Raw genomic sequence first — 13254 nt, forward strand, 5'->3', positions numbered from 1 at the left:
GTCTCTCTATATAGATACACAATGTGTAGATATATATGTATCATTATATGTGGATGCATGACATATTTATATGTAATATGGATCTCCATGCATGTATGTATGTGTGTGTGTGTGCGTGCTTGCAGACATACACATAAGAAAGTCCAATTGCTTTCAGTGCATCAACAGCCCCCGATGATTTTGAAAGGGGGTGTTGTAAACCTTGATTGATACATCTGGAAATCCGACACAGTAAAGTGGGAGAAAGGTGCAACTCCAGCGAAAATATCTGGAAGGGCTGTGGGACTGCACGACTACAAATCGACTATGAGCCGTGAAGGGGGCTCTTTAAAAGGCTGCCGTGTGCTGCCCGCTTGCTTTGATTCGGTGCCTGGTACCTGAATCCCGGTCAGTGAGTATGAGAGCTTGCGTATGTATGTGTGTGTGTTTGAGAATGAGCTGCTGGCGGGGGAGGGAGAGGCGACTTTCTGCTTCCTTTCTGCCAACAGATCTCCAGCTCATTACCCTTACACCACAGATTGAGAGAGGGATAGTGTGATCACACTGTCATGCCACCATGGATCTGCCAGGTAACACCATCACCGGCGTGGGCATCTCACTGCAAGCGTAATGTTAGACCATATCAAATTAGCGGGCTTAGTGCAAGGGGACAGTGAACTGAGAACATCGGTAAATATTGTATCTAACTTGGAGATCTCCACGCATTTAATACGGTAAGAAGAGCCTTAATCGCTGATACATTTAAATGCGTCCCGTTTCTTTTTTCTCTCGGAAATCAATGTTGACTGATGCTTTGTGTGGAAAATAATATTTATACTGACAACTTTTTTTTTCTTATTTAAAAATAACGGGCTATCGCTTTCAGCCCAGCGACCAGACGCAGGGGAGGGGGGCGGAGGGGAGGGGTGGGGGGACAGACCGGCGCGGGGAGACTCACATTGATGTTGTACTCTGGGGCAATTGGAGGAAGAGAAAGTTGAGCAGACCGAGGGGAGATGGAGTGCATCGAGTCAAATTCAATTGTAGAATTCCTTCATCAGCAGCGTTCAGGGCGGGGGAGGGGACTGGGCAAAAACTAATACAGGACGAAGAAGCGGAGAATAACGCCTGTGATGACAGCTTGACAATATTATTCTGTTAGGATCTGAGCTCGCTATAAGATGTATTCAGTCTACATTGGACATTTTTGTTGTTGTATTGATTTTGTCTTGTTCTAGGCGATGATATCCAAACCAAGTGAAGCCCGTGATTCCATCCTCTAGGAGGCTAGATTGGGAAAGGGTGGACACGAGAAAGGCGAAAATAATACGGAGTGGAAGCCCTGTGTCGGATTATCGAGGATCGGATGGATCTACAGCTAAAGCGCCCGGGATCTGGTATCATGATAGCGCTGAGCTTGTTGCTCGCTTGCACGGGGTTGGTGTTGGGACAGAACGAAACGGAACCCATCGTCTTGGAAGGGAAATGCCTGGTGGTGTGCGACTCGAGCCCGTCCACGGACGGAGTTGTCACCTCTTCTCTGGGAATATCCGTGCGCTCGGGCAGTGCTAAAGTGGCGTTCTCTGCTGTGCGCAGCACCAACCACGAACCCTCCGAAATGAGCAACAGAACCATGACCATCTACTTCGATCATGTAAGTTGCCCCAATCCCGTCTGCCTGCTCAGCCGTGACCCCCGCCCGCCCGCTTCCTGCGCCGAGGGACTTGCAGCCACGTTCCCCACTCACTCTGAGCTGTTGGTCCATCCACCCACCCACCCACCCTCCACTCTAATACGGTACAACACCCTCGTACCACACTTTGTGCACCCTCCACTCTATGTCCCCTTCGGACAACGCTGGCTACTCTCACGGCGCCCGGCATCCAACCTCTGGTTTATATTCATGGATACATGGACAGCGAAACATAGCGGCTGGCTGTTGCATTCTGCAGAACCATCGCCGTGCGCTTCAGGGGCACGACAAAGCATGCTTTCATTTTAAGTTATTTTAAGTCGAATGTTTGAGAGCACAGTGATACGTTTTCACCCTAGACACGATAGCTAATCGTGCAATCTGATCTGAGGCATCAACTTTCTCTTCCCGATGCAGGGGCACAGAAACTGCTCGCAAGTTCCAACCCGTCGCATCTTGTAAACTTCCCCCCATTGTATCTTAAAGACAGACTTGTTGTAGCCGCAGGTAGTCCGCGTTTCATGATAACGTGCCCTTGTACCCTGTGCTGTACCCGATCTCCCTTTGTCACGGCCCCCCGCGTACAGTATCGTGGTTGCTACCCCATCAGTCCCCCATGTATTTTATTGTCCCAGGGATTAGATTGAATACGGGGGGATGGGGTGAGGGGAGTAAACTCCATGATGGCATTTTTCTTTTGCAAACAACAATGCCTCCCACCGCACCACCCCAAGTTTTCGGAGGCTGTGAATCTCGGTGCTCTGTGTTTCTTTGCAGGTGTTAGTTAACACTGGTAGCCATTTCGATATGAGAAGCAGCACTTTCACGGCGCCGAGGAAAGGGATTTACAGTTTCAGCTTTCACGTGGTGAAGGTGTACAACCGACAAACGATCCAGGTAGATCAGGGCTCCTGGGCACAAGTCACAACCACTGACCGCCGGTCGCCAGCACTGCACCCGCTGGCCACACTAGTGATTTCGTTGAATTGTAATTACTTTGTGAGCGAGATGGTTGGGGGGGGGGGGGGGGCGTAGGGCGGATGGACGAGGGGAAAGGTGTTAGCAAACTCTCAGAGGTGGATAGATGGAATTGGCTCGAGAGAGAGAAAGGAAGAGGTTTCTCAAGGAGTTAGCTTTTCACAGTTTAATGCAGCTGGGGGAAGGGGTGGGGGTGATGGTAGACAAAAATGCGTTAGAGAGTCTCTAAACGTGGAAGCGTTAAAGCAAGGTAAGGTTTAATTTTGCTCTGGTTTCAGGTAAGCCTGATGCAGAATGGCTGGGCTGTGATTTCTGCTTTTGCCGGGGATCAGGATGTGACCCGAGAGGCTGCCAGCAACGGAGTGCTGTTGAATATGGAACGGGAGGACAAAGTCTACCTAAAACTTGAAAGAGGCAACCTGATGGGCGGGTGGAAGTACTCGACGTTTTCTGGTTTTTTAGTATTCCCTCTATAAAGGATCAGAGGCGTTCGTCAACCCCCTCTCAGGAGGGCAAATCGCCATGTACATTCTCAATATTGCAACGGAACAACAAGATTCGTAAAACCAAAATCATCTAACTGCTGCGGAAGGGACTGAGCGATTTCCTACCGATTAGAATAATTTATTTGAATACTGACAATTGCCTTGACCAACGTGGTACTGAGTAGGTCTGGTGGACTGCACTTTAGGATATCAAGTGAAATGATTGGCAAGGCCAATTTCTGGCTGGAAAACAGAAGCTGGATTTTTCTCCGGACGGATTATTGATCAGACGAGACGATCCTTTGGTGAACAAGAGCGCACTGGCAAAACTGCTGATCCAAACAGCGTAACAAAAATTAAACAGAAGTTAGGGTTTTGATTTAAATGTTCTAGTAATGCTTTATTTCGTGTTCGTATATAGGCTTAAGTAAAGAACAAGTCCGAATTCAGTGGCGTGTTTTCTTTTTGAGATTTGGGGAAATTCATGTAGCGTTTCTGTGGGTGCGCTCGTTTTGAAGAAGTGCTTTTATTGCAATTCTTTGCACGGACGGATGCAGCTCTTGTTCCTTCTATGTGTTGTGGTCGGTGTTCTTTGACCTTTGGGTGCAGACAGAGTAACCTATAGACTAATAAGAACGAGACTTACAAACGAATGGTTATAATAAAAGGACCCAATTATTTATTGATGTGCTTTTTTAAATCTGTCAATCAATGCTCTGACACGCAAACACATCTCTCTCCGCGTGGAACCGAGGTTAGCAATGTCTGCCTATACGAATGCGAACTCCAATTTAAACATTGTTTTCTTCTTACTTCTAAATTGACCATTATGATTGCACAGTGACTGGTTGCTCTATCTTGGGTTAAACCCAAGTAACCCCCCCACCATCAGATTTAAATATAAAATAATATCACAAATGCGCCAGTTCTTCTAATACTTTGACCCCAAATTTGGTGTAATAATGTATTTTTACCAATGAGAACTGTGTAAGCCCATTAATCCAATAACCAGAGTTGCAAGGGTTTCGGCCCGAAACGTTTGCCTATTTCCTTCGCTCCATACATGCTGCTGCACCCGCTGAGTTTCTCCAGCATTTTTGTGTACCTTTGCTAAAAACAACGGCGATCAGTCTGCGCGCTAATGGCAATTTAAAAAAAAAATGCTTAACCACAACAATGTAAATAACTAAATCATCCCCTGCCCATTGACCGAAATAATTATTGGTAACAGAAATAGATATCCTGTGTGCCAACATTAAAAGAATCTGCCACTAAGTTAACGCAACCAATTTTATACTTTAAGTGTCCGCTCGCGTAATTCATTCTACGCTTGCTCGTCGGGAATGAATGGTAAAAAAACACACCGTTGTCACTCTGCATGCGATAGATACCCTTCTCTGGTTTTCAATTTACCATGCCACATCACAGTTGGTTTCTATGTTGAGATTCAAGTCCGTTTATTGGTCTAAATGGTCCAGAGATCAAAGTGTAGTTTTTTATTCTTTCAAAGATGTAGTGGTGAATCCAACACATTTCGGAGCATTATAAAACATCTAACAACTTTTATTTTATTGTGTTCTGCAACAAATGGCAATTAATATTTATTAGGCAATGATCACCGTGAAGTTCCTAAATAGCCGAATCGTGTTACGGATATTATATGAGCACAAAATATATAGATATTTTGACAAATACACAAGAGACTGCAGATGCTGGAATCTTGAGCAAAACTCAGTGCTGGAGGAACACAGTGGGTCGGGCAGCATCTGTGGAGGGAAATGGGCGGGCGCCGTTTCGGGTATCAGGACGGATTGCTAATTATATTGCGTTGGTTCCTTCTCAAAACAAACGCGACAACGTATTCATTCTCTTGGCAGATTGGATACACTTGATTTCTCTGTTTGTTGGCCTCTGGTGTCATGAGATAATGAATCACAAAATGAATCCATATCTATTTACATTCATTCAATGCAAGATACGTGATTACAACTTGAAAGGGAGTATGAGGCTTTGCACTATTTTGTAAAGATAAAATCCATTTATTTATCGATCATTTAACGTGCAGAATTTTAAACCGACAAATAGATCCCCGATTATTTGGAGTTAGTTGGCAGTTTGTTTATTAACTGCCAGGAAATTGGTCATCAACATCACGTAAGTCATTCTTTAATTCTTCTGCTGTTTGGTCACATTTCGGATAAGAACCTCTTCATTGATTGATTTACATGGAGGTGGAATTTTGACATATGGATGCCAAGATTGTTTCCAGAAATAGACTTTCAAAAGTGATTAAATGAATGCACTTCAATAATATTGTTCGATTTTGCTATCCTATTTTTGAGCCACACTTCCTTCACATGCACATTACTTCATTGTTTTCTGCCTCTGTGTTTCCATGTTTTCTAGGATTTGGTTAAACCTCTTAAAGACTAAAACAACTGAGTTAAAATATGCTTTCTTCATCTGAATCAGAATATGCCTCTGATTGAAAGCATCATCTCATTCAACAAGTGGCCACCATGAAAGCAGTTTTAAGTGGGCGTAAAACATAGCATTTCTACTAATGGATTGAAGAATCTCTCAGTCCTTTATTTTCTCATTGTTCCCCTTTTGATTAAATTGGTCATGCAAATTAGATATACATTCTGGTGGCTTTACGTGAATGCATGCATGCTGCTCTGATTAAGGCAATTATTCACAATAGGACTAACAAATTTTGCTTTAGAAGTTAAGACAGTTAGATTTTTCCCCATTGAAAACAGTCATATTTCTATTCCCTTTAAATTGCTTTACAATGTATGACACCCGTTGATATAATCTAATGCATAATAATTGCATCAGACTGATAGCTCTGGTTTGTGTTCATGTATATATTCAAATATGTATGCAGGGTCCAATAGCATATATCTCACTCGATGTCAGACAGAACACATTGCCATTGTTCTCAATTTTCTTATATTAATAATCTATTGCATCAATGTAATGCATTAATAATTTGGTAGGACAGATGTATTCTCTGAATGTGTTATACCTACTATCAATGAAGAATTCATCTTTTGGTTACAAGTCTTGAAAAATTATTCTGTGAAAATAAAGTGTTGGTCTAGTATAATGATCGTGATGGAAGAAAACTTTGCATTATTGAACAAAATAGGTAAATTAGAAAATCCGCTGAGAAAACACAAGCACTCTATGCGATCTTACTGTTTAATATTATGGGTTTCCAGTGGAGATCTTTTAGTTTTGTGATCATGGCATTAATGCTCAACTCTCATTTCCCACTGAGTCACGATCTAAATTTAAATGATGTCCCAAGGGCCAAGTACTCAGCTGAGTTTCACTCATGCAACCAGATCTTGCAGATTTTACATGGTTTGCTGTTGCTAAGGCAGATTTTAGGAGGAACAATTTAAATTAAATAAGCCACATATCAGAGACTTTGCTGTGAAAAACAATGTACCTGGGACAGTTATAATAATACATTGCAATTATTAATATTAAAAACTGAATGCAATTATTTGCTCTAAATATTTTTTAATGTTATGCTTTCAGTAATGCCGTCCTTGAGTTACTGCCACCGGACTGTGAAACAATCCATTCCATATTTTCACAGTCGCCGTTGAATTTATATAGTACCAGCCATTAAATAATAAAGTTCCTTATGTTCCAATAATTCCAACGCAACCCTTTCATAAGAGCATTTCAATCAGCTCAAAATATCCCTATCAGTGAATCTCCATTTCAGCTTTCAGGTATAGAATTAAAAAGTTTCTTAACACAGTTCCGGTGAATGATTTGATCAGGAAAATTGAAGAGAATCATACAAAAGCAGGAATGCCTTTTAAGCAAACTTTCACCCAATTAAAGAAATGGAGTATGCTCTGTTTTTGTCTGAACGTTGAGAAGGGTATTTCAGTATTATTGCTTTTGAGGGAATGCATTTTCAGTTGCCACTCAGAAATCTAATTTCATCCTGGTGTTCACAGTATACTTTGTCTCACTGATCCCTTCTCCAGATGTTGCTACTTTGGATCACATTTCCCCGCTGAATGGTTGAACACTCTGTTTATAAATATTATAGAAAATGAAATAATGACAAGCAAATTGTGTCCACTTCATGTTCATCCCTTGCACGACCTTGCATTTGGTTTTCTTTGCTTAGATTTAATTTATTATAATCCAATGTATGCTGCTTGATGCTGTGAAGACATCAGATATTTATCAATAGATTTACTGATAAAATGCAACTGTTTATTTAGCTCATTAACACAATATTTGAATCATTATAACCGATGCTGATAATCTCACTAAACAGCATACGAATAAGTAAACATCTATAAAAGATACACTCGGTCGACAAAATTATTGAATAATTCTCTATAAATTTCGATAAAATTCACTGCTATCACATGACAGGTTGAGGTACTATTAAGAAGCACTGGACATTTAAAATCTGTTGGTTTGATATTAAATTTATGCTTATGAGTTATTTCTTGTTATTAAATGTGCTGAAAGAGTGGGGAGACATCTTCTCAAAATGTTGCAGCTGAGGTGGGGAAATCCTTCAACGATGCAATTACTCATACATTCCAATTATCGTGGCATTCTTGTGGCAATTTCATACAACTGGAAGGACTGCCAGGTCACTTCAAATGACAACTGAGACAACGATAGTGTTGGACTGGAACTGCATACTATTCTGGCTGAGGATGAGAGGGTTCCTGCCTTGTGAACCAGTTATGTTTTTATGAGAACCCAACAGCTTCATAATTACTTGTACTGAGAACAGCTTTTTATTTAATTTCTAGTTTTAATTTACCATGCTCTGGTTTTCAGTTCAACATCACAAGCACTAAATTGTGAATGTACCATTTGCACACTCAATCCTGCATGCTTTAAAACCAGCCAAACCCACGTTATTGGATGTTCATATCTTTTACCCTTGGGTGTATGACAGAATGGGTGAATGCACAATCAGGAAGAAGTTCTTGGATTGCAATAACTCACTGTCTGTGATCATCGCTTAATTTTCCTGTTTTCGTAAGGTTACATGTTTTTGAACTAAATGATCAGATCCGTCATTGTGTGGAGTACTGAGGGACCCGCATTGCATGACAAACAGTTTGCTCAAATCACAATTTAATGTCAGTAGAAACGCAAGATGAATGGCAACACTAACTACCTCTTAATTTTGTCTTGAATTAAGACAACTCACATGGGTACAATAAAGAAAATTTGACTAAAGCACATGATGAGATATTAAAGGAAATGACTAAAATCTTGGTCAAAGAGATAAGTTTTAAAAGCACCTTCACGGATGCGGGAACATTTTTAGGGTCTGCTGTGAGTCAATACCTTTCAAAAATTGGAAGAGCTCAAATATTTAAAAATGATGAAAAGATTTAAAGAGATAAGAAAGATCAAGTCTATGAATATGAGAAAGACCATCTTAAAATTGAGTTGTTGCTTAGCTAGGAATCTGAATAGATTTGGAAGCATAGGGTACTGGATGAAGAATTCTTAATGAAAGTTAGATTATGGGTAATAGGCTTGCAGATGCTGGCCTGAAGAGAATGTAATAGTCAAGTCTTGTGCTAACATAGGTAGGTTTCAGCAGTAAATAAAGTGAGCGAAGATGGAGTTGTAAAAGAGAAGAGTAACATTTCCATTAATGAAGGCATGGGAATGACATTAAGAGTTCATCTTGGTATAAAATATCATGTCAAGGCCATAACCAATCAAGTTCTGCCTTAGATTCCAGGGAGAGGTGAGTAGCTAATGGATTGGAGGCACTTACCAAGGACAATGGCCTCTAAATTTAGTGGGTGGAAATTTCTTTCCTATCTGCTCCTGATGTTGAGCAAGTAATCTACCACTTTACTGACTGGCATAATTAAGTAAGCCAGTAGCAAAGTTAGGTCATGTTCCACCAGTGCACGTGTGAAAGTATTACTATGTAGAGTCATATAATGTGGATACAGTCCCTTTGGCTCAATTTGCCTGCACCAAACAATATGTACCACCTGCCTGCATTTGTTCCATATTCCTCTAAATCTGCCCTATTGAATGATGTTGCCGAGGATCACCACATAGATGAAAAATAGAAATGGATGAAGGAAGGATCGTTGGCAAACACGAAGATAAACATTGCGGAGCAGATCATTGGGTGATCACAAATGGACAGATTGAAAAATAAGTAATGAAAAGTCATCAAGCCAAAATCATCCCAGAACCTAACAAAAAATACAGTCAGCCCTGTTTACAGATTCCTTTAGCTGCCAACATGTTTCAAAAAACATTATAAATTGCCCACTTACGAACCTATGCAGTGCATGGATATAGGCTGGTTGATGAAGTAATAGTGACAATATTGATTGACATGAAATATCATTGGGCCCCTGATAACACTTGTTGCCTACTTTTAAATATTTTGGCCAGGTCCTATTTCTTGTAAAAATGTTAACCAAAAATGTTGACCAATTAACGCACCTTTTGTGGAATTTGTGGAATTCCCTGCCACAGAGGGCAGTGGAAGCCAAATCACTGGATGGATTTAAGAGAGGGTTAGATAGAGCTCCAGGGGCTAGTGGAATCAAGGGATATGGGGAGAAGGCAGGCACAGGTTATTGATTGGTGATGATCAGCCATGATCACAATGAATGGCGGTGCTGGCTTGAAGGGCTGAATGGCCTCCTCCTGCACCTATTTTCTATGTTTCATTTGTAATCTGGAAAGAAAGTCCTCGGGATAAATCAAGGGAATTTTTCTCAATTTCCAGCTCCCCTCAAGGCTTATTTGGGTCAGAGAAAATGAAAGTAATCACTCCATATTATCTCATATTTTGTATTACAGACTGCCTTCCTATGCCATACTAACTTTATTTAGATCTGTTATAATAATTTTGAGTCATTACTTGGATATCCATCCTATATGAGAATTAATGCAAAGAGATATAATACATTTATGGATTCACCTTTTTTTTAAGCAAATCTTGTAGTATTTGCCTCAAGCATTAAAAATGTAGAATAGAACCACAAATTGCTTCCTTTTGCTGATCTGCGTAAGAAAGAACTGCAGATGCTGGTTTAAATCGAAGATAGAAACAAAATGCTGGAGTAACTCAGCGGGCGAGGCAGCATCTCTGGAGAGAAGGAATGGGCGAAGTTTCGGGTCGAAACATGGCCCATTCCTTCTCTCCAGAGATGCTGCCTCTCCCGCTGAGTTACTCCAGCATTTTGTGTCTACCTTTGCAGATCTGATTGGAACACAGCATGACGTTTATTCAGCTGTAACATTTAAGAAGGATTTTAAAATGCATATAAGTTTACTTAAGCATTGAAACAAAATAATACTCTAGAAAACATCAAATGTAAGAAAGTAGTTATTATTGGTGCCTTCTAATAAAAATTAAGAACATAAATTAGAATTTAGATATAAATTATGACATAAAGTGCATACCATATTTTACAAACAAGTTGAAAACTTTTCATTATTAAAATTAATTTCCAGCAAAGCAAAAGTTGTTTTTATCCAGTAGCTTTAGCTTTTTATTGCTATTATTATTATTCCGGAAGTGGCGGCGCTGGTGAACGGCTGCAGCTCGCCTGCAGTCCGTTTGTTTTTACTTTTTTGTGTTGTTTTTTTCGTCTTGTTTAGCTAAGTTTTTGGTTTTTAGGTTTGTGTTATGTGTGGGGGGGGTTTGAAACTGGGCTTTCTGTCTCTCCCTTCAGGGGAATGCGACTTTCTTGTCGTATCCCCCTTCTCTGCCTCCGTCTGCGCTGAGGCCTAATGGCGGAGCTGGTGACCTCGAGGCTCCGGAGGCAAAGCCTGTCAGGACTCGCTCTGGGCTCGCTTCCCGTGAGGGGCTGAGATGCTCCCGTGAGGGCGGCCTGGCTCGAGGGTAACGGCGCTCCCGCGAGGGCGGCCTGGCTCGAGGGTAACGGCGCTCCCGTGAAGGCGACCTGGCTCGAGGGTAACGGCGCTCCCGTGAGGGCGGCCCAGCTCGAGGGTAACGGCGCTCCCGTGAGGGCGGCCTAGCACGGGACTGAGACACTCCCGTGAGGGCGGCCTGGCTCGAGGGTGGAACGGCGCTCACGTGAGGGCGACCTGGCTCGGGGCTGGAACGGTGCTCCGGTGGCTGAGACGGCGTTCTGGCGGCGGCGGCGGCCTGAGTCCGGGGTTCGGCCGCGGGCCAGTGGACGACATCGTCAACAGCTGCGTCCGCTGGACTGGAGGGCGGCAGCTTCGACAACCCCGGGCCGCGGAGTTTGAACCGGCCCGTTCGTGGAGCTCGGTGAGCCGCGGGACTGACTTACCATCGCCCGGTGGGGTATTGCCTCAGCGCAGAGGGAGAAGAGGAGGGAAGAAACTGCAGCCCTAAGATTTTTGCCTCCATCACAGTGAGGAGGTGCTTGGTGGACTCACTGTGGTGGATGTTAATTTGTGTTTCCTGTCTGTTCTGTTGTTCATTATTGTATGTATGGCTGCAGGTAACGACGTTTCGTTCAGACCGTAAGGTCTGAATGACAAATAAAGGATCTAATTCTATTGTACTTGGATATGATAAATTGAAATGTCTCTATTTACATTTGTGGAACATTCATTATTATTTCCATCCATACTATTTTTCAGCTGATGCAGATAAAATGTAGTCAATGATCTCTGAAGGGTAAATTAGGAATTGATACTTCCCTTGTTGCATTGTCCCCTCGTTGTGCAATAAGGGGTCCATCATTGAAATATGGAGAGAAATTCCTTCACCCAATGGATAGAGTATCTTTGGGATGTTCTACCGCAGAGAGCAGTGAAGGCTCAGGCACTAAACATATTCAAAAAAGTGCGTAATCATTTTTTTGTTTAGGTTGAAGGGGATCATAGATATGGGGTAGATGCAGGAAAGTACCATTGAGATAAAAAGCAGCTATGATAGTACAACAGCCTACTCTTACGTCTATGTTTTATAATGTTATGCTGACATGAAGAGGATACTTCCATAAGGCATACCCTGCCAATGCTGATTATGAAACCACACACTAGATTCCTGATCTAGTCAGCAACAGATCTATATCTACTTTTTGTCTCCTTTCTGAAAGCAAAATCTACTGAACACACAAATAATTCAGCAAATACTAAATTCAGTAATTTTGTCATATTGTGTAGAAATTTGCCCTTTCATTATCACCTGTTGGTATCCAGTATCATCTGCTCCTCAAAGTTCAGTACGTTAACTTAAATAATGACTTGTTGTGAACTACCATATTTCCTTTTCAGTGACATGAAACCACATCTAAGCAATCGTGCTTTTGATTCAAATTACAATTTCACTGCAACTAAAGAGAACACATTTCATTTGATAATCTTTCTAAATAGGGCTTGGTGTTCTCCTGCAAAATATAATGATTACAGCCTGATATTATCGATGTTTAATCAGCGGTATAAATACAGCTCCCACAGCTTGCAGCAGATGGATTGGTGTCGATGTGATTTATCTGTAATAGGTACTGGGTGAAAAAAACCGACATTAAATTCAATATAAATAAACTAATTACTGATCCCTCAAGTTGAAAGCAACAACAAACAAGTAACTTTAAAGTAAGTAAACCAAAAATGCACGTGTGTGGGTGGTTTGTGGGGGGCGATGAGAGTTCCACCCTCCCACCCCCCCACCCCCCGATCGGCCCTCCTCACTCCCTGCCATGTGGCCAATCACCAGGATTGTGGGGCAGCAACCTCGTTACCTTCCCATTGGGATGTCATTATGGCAGTCGGCTGCTTGAGAGCCCATTGTGATTGGTGCAGTGTGAGTGCCATTGTGACATCATCACTGGAGGCTCCTGGAAAAAGAGTTGTCTGTGAGAGGGCAGTTTAAAAAAAAAAACTTTAATCATGAATAGCTTTTGAAATATAGCATGAATTCTGAAGTGAACCTGAATACGGTGTGGAGAGGAATCAGAACTTGTGGAGCAGACCCTTCAGATAATAGTACAGTGGCAGAAACCTCGTTACCATTGGCAACGTCCCCTGGTGATGTCATTTGTAAATGAGATCCATTGTGATTGGACGTCTGTGAAATGGCATTGTGATGTTGGTTTAAACCAAAGATAAACACAAAGTATTGGA

At 41.9% G+C, this 13254-nt stretch overlaps 1 protein-coding gene across 3 annotated transcripts; it reads left to right on the forward strand.

Annotated features, from left to right (window-relative positions):
* Positions 1-235: 235 nt before the first annotated feature.
* Positions 236-3821, forward strand: cbln2 (cerebellin 2 precursor). 3 transcript variants are annotated; one of them, XM_033018923.1, is made up of 4 exons: positions 236-387; positions 1218-1633; positions 2450-2569; positions 2929-3821. In XM_033018923.1, exons 2-4 carry the CDS (start codon positions 1346-1348, stop codon positions 3124-3126), a joined length of 606 nt encoding a protein of 201 aa, XP_032874814.1. In that variant the 5' UTR covers positions 236-387; positions 1218-1345; the 3' UTR covers positions 3127-3821. The 3 variants fall into 3 exon arrangements, with proteins under 3 accessions (XP_032874814.1, XP_032874813.1, XP_032874816.1); XM_033018922.1 differs by lacking the exon at positions 236-387 and adding an exon at positions 398-713; XM_033018925.1 differs by lacking the exon at positions 236-387 and adding an exon at positions 398-569.
* Positions 3822-13254: the final 9433 nt, after the last annotated feature.

Source organism: Amblyraja radiata, chromosome 4, assembly GCF_010909765.2.
Source record: "Amblyraja radiata isolate CabotCenter1 chromosome 4, sAmbRad1.1.pri, whole genome shotgun sequence".
In the NCBI taxonomy this organism is placed as follows: Eukaryota; Metazoa; Chordata; class Chondrichthyes; order Rajiformes; family Rajidae; genus Amblyraja; species Amblyraja radiata.